At 38.7% G+C, this 17,902-nt stretch overlaps 1 protein-coding gene across 50 annotated transcripts in view; it reads left to right on the top strand.

Annotated features, from left to right (window-relative positions):
- The window catches only part of TCF4 (transcription factor 4), a 367,193-nt gene that overhangs the window by 331,232 nt on the left and 18,059 nt on the right, over window positions 1-17,902 (top strand). For 30 of the 50 annotated variants that reach the window (XM_035271185.3, XM_035271176.3, XM_035271181.3 and 27 more), the window contains 2 exons: window positions 2,095-2,171; window positions 4,763-4,966. In XM_035271185.3, coding sequence (XP_035127076.1) covers window positions 2,095-2,171; window positions 4,763-4,966 — 281 coding nt within the window. The remainder of the gene's footprint in view (window positions 1-2,094; window positions 2,172-4,762; window positions 4,967-17,902) is intronic. The other 20 variants (XM_035271179.3, XM_035271152.3, XM_035271169.3 and 17 more) reach the window with 1 other exon arrangement.

The following is a 17,902-nucleotide window of genomic DNA, read 5'->3' as shown; positions in this document are numbered from 1 at the left end:
CATGAATATGAATATAGACTATATAGTCATCAAATATAGACTATTTAAATGGATCATTTCCGGCAGAAATTTTAGGCTTTCCAAATTCCCTCTTTAAAGTACATGCCATTGGGATGTTTGGAGAAAACTATACTTTTGTAAATAAATTGTGAAATAATTGTGTGGAGTAGAAGGGATGCTTGACTTTAAAATATAACGCATTCATGTGACCTGTGGCTTCAATTTGAATAACTCTAATTTATAGAATTATGTCAGTAAATGATTTCATTTTTCAGGGATCCATTTAAGAGACTCATTGTCTTTCCAATATAAATGCTTCCAAAAAGCCTTCCCTGGTTCATGTCTCTGCTCTTAGGAAAGGGGACAGGTGGCTTATTAAAAAAACAAAACAACAACAATAAAGCCTAAATCACATCTGTACCTGATGGAAACCTTACCTTACTGTAATTTATAGTGGAGTCACTTACCTACGTCATTCCCTGCATGTTGCTCTCGTGGCCCGGTGTAAACTGGGCTCCTTGGTTGAGAACAGGAGGTTCACATTGCCCCAAACTTTCAGAAGTGACTGTCATGGCTTAGCTGGGATTTAATATCAGCCTCTTCCAAGCTTCCATGGTATGGGAAGATCACAGAATACATTTCCCTTGGTGGCAATAGAAAGTAGAGTTCAGTATTGTTGTAGTCCTCTGGGTTCTGTACCAGATTCTTACAGTCTGAAAAATGATTTCAAGTGTCAGTATCCCCCTTCAAGACAACAAGAGATAGAGAAATCTGAGCAGGTGGAACTCGAAGTTCCACATTGCAAACAAAGCAGCTTTCAATTTTATTCATTTTCTAATTTAGAAAGATAAAGAATGTTCTATGTTGTCATAATGTTTGAGAACAGTAGAGGTAGTCTGATATGCTGATTTTACAGATGAGAAGACTGAGTCTCCAAAAGAGAGTTGAGTTGTTGAGTTTATACCAGTACTAACAGCAGAGCTTAGACAAAAATCTGGTGCCCACAGTTCTGCCAGTCCACTTCTAGATTAATGGTGGGAAAGAAAAATTAGGATGAATAGCCATTCCAGAAAACATCACAAATTCCCTCGACCTGAGTAGCATGCTCTCAGTGAAAGGCACAGAAACAAGGCTAGAGATGCCACTTTTTGGGTCTTGGTAATGCATCATGGAAGACCACATGTTAGGAAGAAAGAACTTTTATGAAGATGCAAATATGGGGACAGATTGCTATTTTCACACCGACGGCTCTGTCCAAATTCTGTCAAGAAAAGTAATTGAACAAAATATTCTATTTTTATTTAGCATAAAAATATACATGCACACCCAGAAAAGACAGGAAGAGTGGATTTAAAAAGTGCTAACAGTGTCGGGGCATGAGATTTCAGTGAGATCATAGCTATTATTTTTTCCTTTTTTGAATTATGTATTCTCCAAGTTTTCTACACTGAATGTGTATTATTTTAAATTAAAAGTATTTTTTATTTTGTAGGTTAGACATATAATATGTATTCTAACAGCAGTCTTTTTTTACATTCAAGTTTAGTGAATCATAAAAAAAATTATTTTCTTCAGAAGAAACTTTCAGTTGTTACTATATATTGACCTTAAATTTCTGGCTTAGTGGATCACTGCTAACTAATCCTATTCCCTTAAAAAGTTTTTCAAGATTTATCGTTTTAAAAACAAGTAGCAATGCTGTTTTCCATTGGTGAGAGAATTTTGGTTTAATATAAATTGTCCTTGCCTGAAGTTCTAACAAAATCCCATTTTTGTACCCTTAAAAGCACCTCGATTCCATAGTGATAATTTTTCTTCCACAGGAACCCTTCTAGCCAAAATTCAGAATCAATTAAATGTTCTCTTTTAGGAGACAGCCAGCATGGGGAATTGTGAGTCTATGTAAAGTCTACATATTTTAACATTTAAAATGTTTTCCTTGTCCCCAATTTCTTATATGGGAAGTCTACATGTATTCACCTTATTGTTTAAATGAAAATCAGCATTTCCATTTCCACAAGGACTGTTTAAAATATTGGCAGGCTTCTTTTTACATGTGTCTAGATCTGATTGTAATTCCCATTTTAATATCAGCAGGCACAGCTGTTTGGTCTAGAAATGGAGGACAGGCCTCATCGTCTCCTAATTATGAAGGACCCTTACACTCTTTGGTATGTTCCGTTTGCTAATCTCTGTTCCACCCATTTCCAAGTCATGTTCTTTCCTGTTCAGTCGCCTTAACTCCCCAAGATTCTGATTTTCCCTGTTAGTAACTTTAGATCAGCGTTAAGCGCGCAAGCTCGCTGGAGCCAGAGTCATTAAGCTATGTTTGCTCCCATTTGGAGATGGGAACCCAGATACTACTGTAATGGAAGCCCAGGGCTGTAAATATCTAGTACCAGATAAAATCCTGAAAAGGCAATGGCCTCTTCCCCATCTCTAGGAAATATCTCTGTCAATGATTAAATCACTTCCCTGCTATCAGAGTGCTGGAACTTCAGCCAAGTCCCCTACCTGGAACATTTTGATTCTGTCTACCTCTTCTTTGCTTTCTAGAATAACAGGTTTACAAGAGATTCCCTTCTCATAGAAACCCAGTGATATCCTTTGTGGTAGAGAAGTGCCTACTCTTCCAGGAGGGAATAGCTGAAAATTTCCATGGACATAATTAATTATTATAAATACTCTCATGATGATTCAGTGTCTGACACTTTAGTTTTTCTCTACTCATGATGGTGGGGGCCAGAAATATGCATGGAACAACGCTGGTTTTGCAGCACGTAGGCTGTACATGAATCTAGTGGGAAGGAATAGAGTGAGCAAGAGGAGCCTTTTAGTTCCTCAGGGTTGAATTTTTCTTTCCTCCCTCCTATCTTGAGATGACACGTGGAAGAAGGCGTAGATTTATCTGTCTGCCTTAGTGCTGTCTTATCTTCCACCCTTTCAGCTTAACCTTTAAGGAAAATCTGAAAAGAAAAAACAAAGGTGGATTTCCCTCCTTTGTTGTGTTCTTTCTTGCTATAGTGTGTGAATCATTCAGCTAAGCATTTTGACCAATAAAGGAACCATACGGTGAAACATGTATGCACTACCCAGCCCAGTTAATCTGCAGACCACATCCAAGTAATTAGTTGTCTTAGCGTTTACCCTCATCAGTTATTCTGTGGAGCCTATTTGTCAAAACCAGGCTTTATCCAACTATAGAATCGTAAAGACAAGTTGTATAGTTAAAGACCACAGCTTCATTCTGTTTGAATTCTGAACATTGAAGAAAGATTCACAAGCAGAAACTGCTGTCTCCACCAGGAAGCTGTGAGCCAGAAATTGTGATAGGCACATATATAATTTCTTTTCCTGTATATATTTATACTCAGAAGTAAGTATGTATTATCATTCCCATATTTATAAATTAAAAAGCATATACTCCAAGAGGTTTGGTAACTTTTCCAAGATAAGTATGTAGCAAAGCTAGCAGTCTAGGGGAGGTAGTTTAACTCCCAAACCCACCAAATCAAAATGCTCTGTACAATACACTACTATATTAGACACACATTCTTCCTGTCAGTATAATTAGAAATTGTTTTTCCCTTGCAATTGAGCTGGTATACCTGTTTGCCCAGCCCATTCCAATTCAAAGTTGGCTGTAGCATAATCTAGTGCAAAGAGTCACTAGATTTAAAATCAAAAGACCTAGATTCCAACTCTGACTTTACCATTTCCTGGCAGTGTGACACTACATAATTAATTCATTTAGTGTCTTTGAGCCTCATTTTCATGTCCATATGGAATGGATCACTGTCTTCCCTGCCTGCCCATACACATGTGAAACGAGGATCAATGAGATGGTATATTTTAAAGTATACGCTGGAGCGTGGAATTTTGATACCATTATTGATCACAGTTTTTAAATGAATACATACCTACATGTCCTTTTTCTTCACTGAAAACTATAGGCATTGTCGAGTTGTGAAAAACTAGGGTCCTAATGGCAAGGATGAACAAAGGTGGTTGGTATTTCATGGTTTAAAGTCATGAATTCTATAATGTAGTTGGGGCTTTGAAATCAATTAGATGCCGCAGTGAACGGTTGATTCAAGTGTTTGTGATTCTTCAGTCTTAAAATTTTGTATCACTTTAGTTGACAGAATTTCTCTAACTTTCTTCTGTAACCATCCTGTGGCCCTTACATCCCACCCGCTGGTTTTGATGACAGAAAGCAAGAAACACTGGTTAAAAACTCAACAAGAAATGATCATCCGTATGCTCTTCCCTGTCTTTGATTTGGTACTTAGCACTGTGTCATATACCACAGGGAAGGCCAAAGAAATATACCTTCAGGAAAGTAATTTAGTTAAGAAACTATAAATAGGTCATCTTTCCAGTGGTAATTGTTTAAAACTCTTTAACTTAATGCCTGCCAGTAAGTTCCTTAAATTCAATGAATGTTTTCTCTTCTGAAATAAATCTAAATTATCTTTCAAGCTAAGGCAGTACTGTATAGCACATGTATGTTATAGTGTCCTGGAATAATCATTGAATTTAGTTTGTTCATGAAAAATAACACTGTAATTTTAACATTAACATGTTCTATCGGTTTTCTGAAAACAACACTATTTGCATTATTGTTTTAAGGAAATACACTTTACTGGAAACGTGTATTTAGAAACCCGCAGTGTGGTTTTTGTCAACTGAAGTTTTACTTATATAATTTGGAAACACATTTTGAGCTAAATGAAATTTTGCATCATTTGTTAACCAACAGCAAAGCCGAATTGAAGATCGTTTAGAAAGACTGGATGATGCTATTCATGTTCTTCGGAACCATGCAGTGGGCCCATCCACAGCTATGCCTGGTGGTCACGGGGACATGCATGGAATCATCGGACCTTCTCATAATGGAGCCATGGGTGGTCTGGGCTCAGGGTATGGAACTGGCCTTCTTTCAGCCAACAGACATTCACTCATGGTAAGTGATAAAATTTGTAGACTCTGTAGTTATCATATAGAATTAGAATTTCAGGTATAAATACTGTTGCTGCTGTTTTTTTTTTTAAAAAATCAACTTTATTGAGATATACTTTAACATACAATGAGCCCATTTCAAGTGTACAATTTAAGTGTTTTAATGTATTCACAGGGTTGTACAACCATCACCACAGTCTAGTTTTTGAATATTTTTGCCCCCCTGCAAAAAGAAAAGAACCCCTTGGTGCCCAATAAGCAGTCATTCCCCATCCCCTCTACTTCAGCCCTTGCCAACCACTCATCTACTTTCTGCCTCTATAGATTTACCTATTATGGATATTTTGAGTATGTGGAATCATGCAACATGTAGTGACCTTTTTTGACTGGCTTCTTTGGCTTAGTATGACTGTTGCAATTTTTCCATAGTCTGCCACATAATAGAGCCTCATTCATTTTTACTGTCAAATAATATTTCACTGTATGGACATACCGCCTTAAATTTATCCATTGATCAGATGATGGACATTTGGGTTGTTCCCACTCCTTGGCTATGATGAATAGTACTTCTGTAAATATTCGTGTTTGAGGTTTTGTGCAGATAGATGTTTCCCTTTAGAAGTGAATTGCTGGGTCATTGCTGGTGTTTGAAATTACTCACTTTGGTGACCCTGGCCAAAGTGTACAATTGAAGCTCATATTATGATAGGACATTGCTAGTAATTCAAATTCTAGTTTTTTTTTTTTAATTAAAGAAGCCAAAATAGTGTCTGTCAGTTCTGAGTCTGGGAGATAGAAACACATGGTATATTTATTTGTATACATACACTGTGTGGGACTGTGTAATTTAATAGAGTAGCTTTACCTCTGCCTATTTAGAATAAGTCTTTATTTGAATAATATTTAAGCAGATTTGTCCATATTACAATTGGATTTTATTTTTCCTCATTACTTTTGAAAAGATTTTGGAGATAATTCTTTTTGAGGATGATTATGATGATTCAGAGGCTCTTCTTAATAGAATATTAAGTGATGACAATTAATGAGGTGACTAGAGTGGTGGAGAATGTAACTTGATGAGTGATTCTCTGTAGTTCTGCTCATCACAAGCTCCTACCTGGACTCCTAGCACCTTAGTGTCCTGTTTTGTCCCTTACAGGCTCGTTAAAAGTTGCTTGGATGAAGGTCTATTTTCCATTATCACTGTAGCATTTCCTGCTTAAGCATGGTTTCAAAAGGAAATGCAAAATACGGATGAATTGTGATGAGATTCTTTTAAGTTCTTGCTTAATAGTATTCTCCTGTCCATCTTTCAGTTTCTCTTAGTGAATGTTTAAGAGTACCATTCTGAACGGTGTAGTATTGAAATCTGCAACCAATTTGAAACCAAAAATACTGGTTTATAAATAGAAGCAATGAACTCACATCTAAAATGTGGAAAGATATTTTTGAATGCCAAAGTGAAATCTTTTTTCTTTGCCTTGACCTCTGCCCTAAAAATTCATCACCGAATAAAAATTGTTTGTATGTTCATGGCAGTTGTTGAGAGTTTACAAAAGGAAAGTCTAGATTTTAATTTAGCTTGGCCTCAGGTAATGTGTTAAATACACTTGGGATGCATATAATATGAGATTTTCATTTGTACAACTCTTTTTTTTTTTTAACTACAATGTTTAAACAATACTGCTTTTAATTAAGAAATCTGGCTTTATTAAAAGCCAGATCTGTGACTTATAACCATTTCTGTATATCTGCTCTCAATCAAGAGAAAAATAGTTTAATTTCTGTAGCTGTGTTCATTTTGCATATGTTAAACGGATGTAACATGCACCCAGGGCATTGCTTCAGAGACAGTCTTTTCCATAAATATGTAAAGTTTTTCTTAAATACCAGATGTAGGTTAAGTGGTTCTTTTAAATATTAAATCGTACATAAATGCTTTTTGGAACTATTTGACCTTTGAATTGCCTTCTTTTTGAGTCTGATTCAGAGGTGGGATGGAAGGAAAAGACTAGACTTATTTTGGGAGATGGGAAGTTGGACTGACCTCAGTAGAAGGGAAAGTGAGATTATAGAACGGTAGAAAAAAGGAAATAATTAGCCAATATTACACAGAATCCTCCTTGATTGGATCTTACACACACACACACACACACACACACACACACGCAAGCAAGCAATAACGCCACCAGTTTTGCTGATAAGGAAAAGTTCCTGTTTTCTTCTCTGAAGACATTTAATATTCAGTCAAGGACAGCCACAGAGCCAACCAGATGATAGCGTAACTCCAAAGATGTGGCATGTCATCAACCTGCTGCCCTTTAAACCAAATAGGGTTTTGCAGTCTCTCTTCTTTCTTCTTGAAAACCATTCAGTGAGTCCCCAGAATCTGAGGTCCTCAGCCTGAAACACTAATGTGTGTGAAAGAGATTGGTTTGGCGTATCTTTCCCGTGCAAACTGGTATGAATTTTAAAACAAAAACATAAGAACAAAGGAAATAGTTTTTGAATTTAATCAGTCTGAAGTTAGCCTTTGACTATTTGATACATTCCACAATAAAAAGGAAGTTTAAGGGGAAGGAGAATAAAACACTCACCCCCCCCTTCCCCCCAACAACAAAAAAATTCAAGGAGGATACTGGTAATGTTTTCCACATTTGAATTTTAATACATGAAGCAGGCTGTAAAACTTTGGCCAGCTGCAGTAAATAAAGTAGCCGTGGGAGGCATGCACCGGAAACTTGAGCAGAAAGCACTGGTGAGAGTCTCATTCCCAGCTACACACCTTCGTTTGTTGTTCTGGAGCGGAAGCGAGTTGCGGTAACTTGATCCTCATCCCAGTCCCGCTTTTGTTTTGAGCACATCACCTTTCTAACTCTCCTTAGTAATTCCTTCTGATTAAAGAATTGACAGCTTTGAATCCTCTCGACCTCCGTCCTCTTCTTGTTTCCTCTCTCCGCCTTCCAAAAATCAAAACAAAATGGCTTGATAACTTGGAAGGTGATATAAGCATTTCTTTCTGCAGCAGCTTGAAATCGTGGTGGGGAAAACTGTGGTTCTGCCTTGGCTGTTATCTCATTTAATTGCTAACATATTGTCCTTAGCTTTTGATTCATAAAATGTTTTCCTTGGAGTTCTGAAGTAGGTCTTCAGTGATTGACTAAGTATTAGTATAATGAAAGGGATTTTTTTTTCACAGCGGCATGGCTCATAACACGAGAGTGGATGTTTGTATACTTACAAGCTTTCTGGATGATATTATTCAGCTATGCTTCTTTCCTGCTCAAAAACCTTCCCTGGCTTTCCATTATCTACAGAATAAAGATCAATTCCTTAGCTCAGCATTTGAAGCCTGTTACCATTTACCGAAAGCCTTATTTTGAGCCCTTCCAATCTGCAACAAGTCTTCCAGCAAGACCAGGCTGTGCGTATTCCCAGAATTCACCCTGTATGTTCTCCTTCAGTACTTTTGTATCCCTCTGTCTTGTCCAGTCCTATCTGCTTATCTCTGTACACCTAATTCTCACCCGTTCTCAAAGTACTGACTCAAATCATTCCTCTTCCAGGAAGCCTTCCCTTGCTACCCCACCCATGCTAGCCATTTTTTTCTCTACTCTTACAGCCCTGTGAATCATACCATTTCTAGATACTTGTCTTACCCAGCTCTGCATAGCTTTGCATCTTTTATGGGTATGACTCTGCCTTACCAACTGTTGTAAATTCCTCGAGTCCCACATACTACATTTTGTCTCTCTCCCCCCGACCCCCGTAAATAGATCATCCATAGAAACAGGAGAAAAGAAACGAAGAAACTAACATAGAGATTCTGAGTGCCACATGAGTTGGCAACCCCTCTGCTAGGCGCTCCACGTGCATTGTCTTAGGCAGTCTTCACAGCCGCCCAGTGAGGATGACGATAGTGGCCATTTCAGGTGTCGGTAAAGTGCTAGGAAGTTTGAGCAGTTAGTCGCAAGTCACGCAGCTGGATTTAAACTCAAGCACATCAAGTCCAAATTCAATGCTCTTTTTTACTACCAGGCACACTCGTCACAGATTATCTATGAGAACACCTTTTGATAATTTATTTAAATGCTCGGAGCCTGTGATTTTCAAACCTTGCTAAGTGTTGGTTGGCAAAAGAAGTTTCCAGGTATTCCATGGCTGGGTTCCCAGAGCAGCTCTCTACCCAAATGTACAGAGAACTTTCCCTCCAATTTGGTGGCATGCTTAGATTAAAACCCGCATTATCTACCCACTTATTCTTAAACCGATATGTTTGTGCTGAGTGCCTAAGAGGTGTGAACTCTCCCTACCAGGGTCCTTGAGGTAGCAAATTTTAAGTTATTTAGTTATTTTTCTTACTATAACCACCCATTTGTCCTCTAGAATTAAAGCAGAAATCTCTGCATGTGGGAGAATAAGGAAACAGCCAGGTCTTCACTACCCTAGGTAGAAATTCTTACCAACTGGGGTTCCCTCTCTGCTTCAGAGACTTCCATGGTAAATCCTGATATTAAATTTTAGATATCTTATAAATTATTGAAAGGGCAATTTTCCAAATACAATTCTCTCCATTATTCATTCAGTATTCAGATCCACAGATGAGACCTGGAAAGAAGCCTTTCAGATGACCTTCCTAACCTCTTTTTTAACTGAGTAAGAACAAAACCCACATCAAACATGCCTTTATGTGACTCTGTGTGCTCCTGGTGATTTGTTGGTAGAGTCAGTGATGATGGGATCATGGAGCTAAAAATCCTCTCTACTATTCATATATTGCATTAGGGTAGCTCTCAGATCCTTTTTGTTTAAAGCCTGTTTATTCATTTCAGTAACATTTATCCATGGTTACCAAGTGTAGGCTCTGTGCTCTCAAGGAATTCACAGACTAGTAGGAAAAGATGTGTATTTAAGCAGATTGCTGCCTGCCAGTCTGCTATGCCCTCCAAAAGACCAGGGGCCCAGCTCTTAACCAGTAGTGAACTGTCACATGGTTGCTTGGTGGAGGAGTGGTCATCTCCTATGAGAAACTGTTCTAGGTGACTTAGGGATGGGGGAGTCCTGTGAAACTGACTCCCCATACCTGTCCTCCACAGCATCCCTCCAGAGTCTTGCAGGTGGGGGGGGTGTGGAAGCCATTTCAGAAACCACCAATAAAAGTGGATCTTAGCCCAGTTTTCCTCTTTTTCAGTAACAATTTTAGTTTTACTTTGGATTAAATGCAGTCTATCAAAAGTATTCATTAGGCAAAGAAGGCTCTTTTTATTTAACTGACATTAAATACACAAGAGCTTTTACTTCTTAGGGCTTCATAGGACAACTTCAGTCAGTTTTCCTTATATAGTTAAGAGCTCAAACCACTGAATTTTAGATTCTAAAAGTAACCTGGAAATCACTTCGCCCATTGCCCTTCTTTTGAAGACTGAGTTGTAGGAAGGGGAAGTGACCAAACCATGGGTACTCACTAGTCGGATTAGAAACCAGACAAAAGAGGCTGGATATGGCAGCTCACTCCTGTAATCCCAGCACTTTGGGAGGCTGAGCTGGGTGGATCACTCGAGGTCAGGAATTTGAGACCAGCCAAGATAGTGCCACTGCACTCCAGCTTGGGTAACGGAGTGAGACCATGCCCCCCCAACACACACACACAAGGAAACCAGACGAAACAGCAACTAGACTAGCACTCTTTGTACTATATCCTACACTGCTCAGCTGACTTCCTCTCTCCCCTAATACCATAACCATTTCAGAACTGTGAGTGATAGATATTGAAAACCATTCTGTTACTCTGATTTAGCTAATGAAATCCAAGAAAACTTTTTACTTGCTCCTAGACTGCCTGCAACGAATTGCTATTTAGCTCTGCCAATAATATTTGGCAAAAAGAGAGGGTAGGGGGCATTGACGTGTTGTGGCATTTACTGGTATAGAGTCATGAGAGCCGCAGGAGTCAGAAAATTCTGTTTCTATATGGACCTCTTCAACAAAGATAGATCAACAGAGGCATCAGCATCTTTAGTCCTGCTTCTCTTGGGCTTTCACAGGTTTTGATTCTATAAAGTTCTGTGTCTATTTGAGTGCATCCTTCATTTGGAAGCAGTTATTCCCATGGACTCTCAGGGGCATTAAAGATGATCTCTACTGAAATCTTTCTGCAGATTCCCCACCAAGCAGTCAACAAGACTTGATCAGCCTTCTTCCTTCAAGGGTGACTAGCTCCAAATGCCCATAAAGTTCATTTTCATCAAATATTTGAAAGTTCTTCCTATGTCCAGCCCAAATTTGCTTTTTTATCTACAGTCCTTATGTTTCTGCCCAATGGAATTGTCCCCAAGTCAAGTCCAACAAGCAGTTGAGAAACTCAGTTATTTGAAGATTGTCTACTCAGAGTTTTTTTCCCTCTAGATGAAACATTCAGTATCTTCAAATATTTCACCTGAAGAAAAGTTTGGACTCCCTGTCATGAACACCATCACTTCCCAGTGCATTCTCCCTAGTTTAACAAGGATGCCTTTTTCTCTGCAAGAACCTTTTGGTGTGTAGAATCGCAAACTGAGCACAGTGCTCAAGCAAGTACCAAGTAGACTGGGGTAGATCTGTCTCCTCCCCCATTCAGTACCTTATATCTTCATTAAGGCCACCTAACAAAACTTGTTGTGTTTGATGCTTTCATTGTCCTGCTGATGTATATTCAATTTGTAATCAGCTGAAATCTGTAAGCCGCATACCTCCCATTCTCATTGTGTACTTTTTCCTGTCTCTGTACAAAACTTCATGAAACCCCATTGAAAGTCATATTGTAGCTTCAGCCTGATTCCTGTTTAATGGCTTCCCTGAAGCCCTCCTTCAGTCACATACTCTGCCATCTCTGTTGTTGGCAAATGCGATGGGTATTACTAATGCCTACATCAAAGCCACCAATAAAACTATTTCCAGGGGAGGGAATTGACCAGAAGGCCTTGAGGCTCAGAGTTAGACATTCTTTCTGCACATCTGCTGTCTTCTGTCCTTAGAGTTTAATCTCTCAGCTGGTTCTGTCTCCCTCCTTACACACTGTGCTGCCCACCTTTTCTCATTTCGGCTGTAGCATTGTCCCAAGAGGCCAGGCGTGCAGCACTCCCTGTGAAGCAGGAAATGAGGTTTGTCCAGAATGCCTTTCTCTGGTGGAACCAGACTGAGTTTGAGGGGCCATGCCTCTGTTTCAGAGCACTTTCAAAACTATTTTCTAAATAGCCTGTTATAGAATTTCACCCAAGCTATTGGTGGTCAACATCATCGTTCAATAGCTACTATCTAGTTTTTCTTTAAATTAGGATATTTGCCTTCTCTAGTGTTCCATCATCTCTCCTGATCTGCACAACTATCCAGTATTTCAGAGAGCAGATTAGCAACCTCAACTGAAAGTTTTGATCTTTATCAATAATGTACATTATTTTGTAAAACTGAAAAGAAAAAAGAGGGAGGAAAAAGAACTTGAAGAAATTCTTTAAGCCATGGATTAGTTATAACAACTGCAGAATTCTTGAATTTACCACTTAGTATTTCTCTATTAACTTAAATATTTAAGTCAAAAGATTTTGAATATCGCAATAGCAGTGAGATCCTTTAAGCTCTATTCAGCAACCCCTAAGAAAAGTGATTAGGACACTGTGCATGCCTAGATGTGGACGCGGTTGGTCACATTATGTATTTCCCCTTCTTTTCACATTAATACATGTTTTACTCAAATTCAGACCCTATGATGTTGAAATAGACACTCTAGTGTTGGATGTTTACCTCAAAACCCTGCTCTCTCTGCACCTAGGACAAACAAATCCTAGTTCTCTAGTGTTTAGCATCTTGGAGTCATGAATTTTAAATAAACCACAAACAAAAACCTTGTTTTCTTCCCCAGTTTTAAAATATAAAAGATATATACACACACACATATTTAAAACAGACCCTATAACCTCATCATATTCTTAACATGGTTTTCTTCTTAAATTATGGAGGAAAAAAAAGGCAGACACTTTTAATAGCACAGTAATCATCATTTTTAAAATGAACTGTTACAAGGACATAATCTTACACTTAAACTATCCATAATTTGGAATCGGCACAACTGTGCATTTAAAAAAAATGTAATATTACCCTTACTTTCCCAAGAAAGCAGATTTTCTGGAGGGAAAAGTGTATATTGTATATATTAGAAAATACACACGTTCATTCACTCATTCTGCATCTGCTGTGTTTCAGATGCTATTGGGGATGCATAAATGTATCTGATCGAACAGGCCTTTTATCCTGGTGGCAGGATAATACACACACGAGTCTAACTATAATGCAAGGCAGAATTATGAAATGACCTGAGAAGCGATTCAGACAGCTAAGAAAAGCTTCCCAGAAAAGATGGCATTGAGCTCGTATTTGAATCCACATAGAATTTCAGCAGTTAGAGACAGGCTAGAAAAGGCATTGCAGAGCCATTTAATAAACTTGATTTAAAGACAAAAACAGAAAATAAAGGCTCGTGCACCCAAATGGAAGCAGGAAAATTGCCTGATGATACCAGCCTTTGTAGCTTGCCAGCCAGGGCTGCATTGGGTGAGAAGCCCCTCCACAGCATGGCAGCTCCAGCAGTTGGCTCGACTATTTCACATGAATGTCCACGGGAAGAGCGAGCTTTCATGTATATTTTTTACATCCAAATTAAGTTAACTCATGGAATTTTCCACCCTTAGGAATTAAAGTAGCAACTCATGAAGTAATTCGGTTATGTCATTCATACCAAAACAGAAAATACTGGAGCAACTTGGCACCGTTTAAAAGCCAAGATTAGGCCTTGGCCATTTTATATTTTTTCAAATTCCGTGGCCGTTGTGTTATTTTAACTTTTATTGTGGCTGTAAATTTTTCAAATCAAAAGTATCTTAATTGCTTAGAAAACAGAAGTTTAAAATGGGTTCATAGTAAGGAGGGGGTTTAGGCAAAGCAGCTTTAGGATTGAGAACTGAAAAAAAAAACTGTAGCATTGCATTTTCTGTAATGTGAGGGTTCTACCTAATTGGTTGACATTCACAGTTGTGCATAATTATAGCTTCCTCTATATCCATAAATCTTCTTAGAACTATAAAGTTGAGTTTAACCAAAAGATCTGTCCAGTATTAGTTAAATGACATCTTTGGGGAAGCATTGTCCTGATACAATAGCCACATTCATTTTAAAGCACTTAATTGGACACATTGTCAAAAACCACAGTATTGAGTTTCCACATTTTAATTTCACATTTGCCTTCTCCCTGGCTTCTGCACAGGGACGGGTCTCTTTTGGAGCTGAAAGTGTGTGAAAGTTATTGGAGAATGGTAGTCTCTGGGTAATGTTTCTGTATGCTGCCCCAAATTTTCCCCCTGTAGTCTAGATGGGAAACAGCTGGTTTTTGTTTAAAAAGCTGTTTTGCAAAATGTCTGAATCTTGAGATATAGAACTGAGGTCACCATTAAAGCAGGTGCTTGGGAGCAAGTGAGAAAGACTCCGGGGGCTGGCTGGCTCTGGAGCCTTCTGCAGGGCACTTTCTATTAGAAGAAAAAGCACTGAAGTTTGCTCCTTTATTTAGAACACAGACAGATAAAAGTATTCATAAGTAAGTGCATTAGCAATACTACTAGAAATTGAGTATTTTTGAACATAACCAGCCCTCAAGTGAATAATTAGCTCAGTATGAAAGAAACTAAAATGGTCATTTTTCTCACAGGGCTTCAAGATACAAGAGCCCAAGGCTCTAGTCTCCTTTGGAGATTATAAGTGCTTGAATTTCCTCTTTAAACACACCAACAGTAAAAGAACTACTATTTCAAATAAGCAGTAACATAACTGACTATATCTTCTGAGGTTTTGGATGCGATCTAAGGGAAAGGGGGAAAAGAGACCCGACTTGGCAAGACCCATACCAAAGCAGTTAGGGGAAAAAAGCAAAGCAAAAAACATGTGGAACCACTAAAGGCCAGTGCACGTCAGGTATCCACCAGTCTGAAGATGAAAGGAAATAAGCCTCCTCCCCTGGGAGCTGGAGGTTATTAGCAGCTGTTTATCCAGTCGGGAATAGAGATTAACATTGTAATTTTTTTTTTTTTTTTAAGAACTAGAAAAAAAAATTTGTTTGGGAAGTTGGCTTTTCATATCAAGTCACTGTGCCTTGCCAAAAAAAACTTCCTTTCTCAGAACTCATGTACTAGCATTGAGCAATGTTATGATTCTCTGAGAAACTCTGGATTACCAAAAAGTCTTTCTCCATTAAATAGAACAGAAAAGGACAGAGAGATGAATGGATGTTTGCCACTGTCACATTGCAGTTGCACGGTTTACAATGTGAAATTCACTGTTTGGTCTGTTACCTGTTCTCCAGGCTGACTCTGAGTGGGACATTCCGCCCGCTACCCCTCACACACACCCACACAGTTTAATCATTGCCGCTCTAAGGTGCACACAATAGGTTCTGCATCTCCCTACTGCTTGTAAAATGACCTTTCATGAGATATTGGGGAAGCTGCTTAGTACTCTGGGTGCCTTATTCTCAAAAAAAAAAAAAAAATGAGTTGGATATTGGTATTTTTCCCCTGATTTAATGCTACTCTTAATGTCATTTTCTTTTATTAAATCCTTTCTTCTGCTTTTGATCTTATTTATAGCAGAGCCACTGGTCATATGGAAACTATTATTGTATAGCTGCGAGATGAAAGACTTCATGGCAATTAAATAAGAGCGAATCATTTGGGCCAATAATACACACGTACAGTGAGGTACCATTTGTGTCCAAAATGCCCTCTGTTGTTCACTTTGTAGCAAAGCCATTGAACTTTACAAAGGGCTTTACAAAAATCTGCTTTTTGTCAGAAGTATGTGGTCTGACAATATGAAAACACATGTTAACACACAGTCCTTCGCTGCTAGCTTCTTCGCACATACACTGCCTAAATCATGCCACTTACTGATGTCAAACGAAACTTTCACTTCAAGTGGGGATGTTATTTAATGGTGTTAAGCATCAGCTCTTAAAAAATATATTTGGATAATCTATATCAAAATTCTCTCCATCATTCAAAACCTGCCTAAAATGCCATGTTCTTCTTAAAGTTGTCCCCTGGTTTCCCAAATGGATATGACTTCATCGTTTTTTAAAACCCTAGATGACTTTGTACTCTTTTAGGACATTCAGCGTCTTTTGCCTTGTATAGTAATGATCTTATCCCACCATTACAATATCAGTGCCTGTAAAGTCATAGACGTGTCTGTCTTTTATAATTTTTCCCTGCAGATGCCAGTATAGTGTCTTGCATATAGTAGACTTTCATAAGGCATTTGTTGAATTAAGTGAAATGTTTATTACTTGATAGAAACATGCTAAATGTATATTTGGCAATATCAGAGGCCTTAGATTTCACACAGTCTCACAGATCCATACCATTTGTTTCGTGATTTACTAAGCATCTAATTGTACATTGTACTATTACACAATGTGCAACTGTGGGATGGGATGCTCGCAAATGGAAACAGTAAAGGCTTTACGAAAGGCAGCAAAACAAACTCATTGAAGTTCACGCCCTGCTATTCAACGATGACCTTGAGTGTGTTTTAAGGGTGGTGCCTGTGATGCATAGTCAGCTCAGTTTGGTGACAGGAAAGTGGAGATTTCTGGAGATCCACTTGGCCCTGAAGGGTTGGAGTAAGGAGATCTGTGGAGCTAATAAAAGAGAAGCAGTTGGTGAGCTGGGAGGAAAAACCAGCCCAGCAGACAGAGCAGGGAGGGCTTTGTTCAAGCCTTAGTGATGTGGGCATGAACCCAGCAGATGAGGGGCCATGCACAGGTAATTAAACATTGTAGTGAGGAATTTAAACATGGGAGGGAACTGCAGTGGTCTAGGTGTCTAGGTGAAGGATGCATCAGCACAAGGTGGAGATCTTAGACTGGATCCCTACAGCAAGCAAGAGCTGGGCTGAAGCGTTAGTATTGCAGGGGACCACTTCATGGAGAGAATATTGCATTTAAATGATGAGTATTTAGAAAGAGATGGTGAAGACATGGTTCATTCGTTTAGGTGAAGCTTTTTTACACTTCTCCTGTTTCCAAATATGTTACAATAAACGTGTGTTACTTGGATAACAAGAAAAGCATTTAAAAAATAAAGGCCAATTGGTAATGGTAAATCCCTAGGGATCCTTAGGGATGGGCTGCCTGGACTTGCTAAAGTGTGTGGAGGTCAGCAGCATGACTGTGCACTCACACAGGTGTGCTTGCAACAGAGGCATTCAGAATTCCAAGTGTAAGTCGAGTGTTCGGTTGTCTTTTCCTTCCCTCTAAACAGAAGCTGTTTACACATCATTGCTAGACTTCACCCTGCTCTCTGTGCTAGATATGTTTGGTTCATAGGATGGATTAACTTTAGTTCCATACCACCTACTCACTGGCCTACTATTCGGAGTAAGGAAGAGATACAGGAATGGGCTCTGTCCATCTCCTGCCACTGTCCCCCTAGGTGAGCTGCATCCAGTTATGGTTTCCACCATAGGAAAATGATGTCGAGAATTGAGAGTGTAGGGTGGAGATACAGAAAAGAGAAGTGAAACAGTTTTAATAGATGGAACATATAAGTTAGTACAAGAAAGATGAACTGAGGTCAGCTCATAATCCATTTGCATTTCTTGAACTATAGCACAGAATCATTCATTTAACCATTTTGGTGAACATCCAGGGAGTTTAAGACCAGCTGATCATATGATAGGCAAGCACTGCCAAAGTCGGGATCATTTAGATCATGTTTAAATCCTCTTGAAAATTACTTTATTATCAGGAGAATAAATATTAAATAAATCTCCAAGAATTGCACAATAAGGAATTACCTTACATTTCATACACAGCGTAAGTGAAGCTGTGATATTTCTGGAAAACAATGTAGGTGTTCTCAAG

This window comes from Callithrix jacchus, chromosome 13, assembly GCF_049354715.1.
Source record: "Callithrix jacchus isolate 240 chromosome 13, calJac240_pri, whole genome shotgun sequence".
Classification (NCBI taxonomy): Eukaryota; Metazoa; Chordata; class Mammalia; order Primates; family Cebidae; genus Callithrix; species Callithrix jacchus.
The sequence above is the reverse complement of the archived record's forward strand: the minus strand, read 5'-3'. Positions and strand labels throughout refer to the sequence as shown.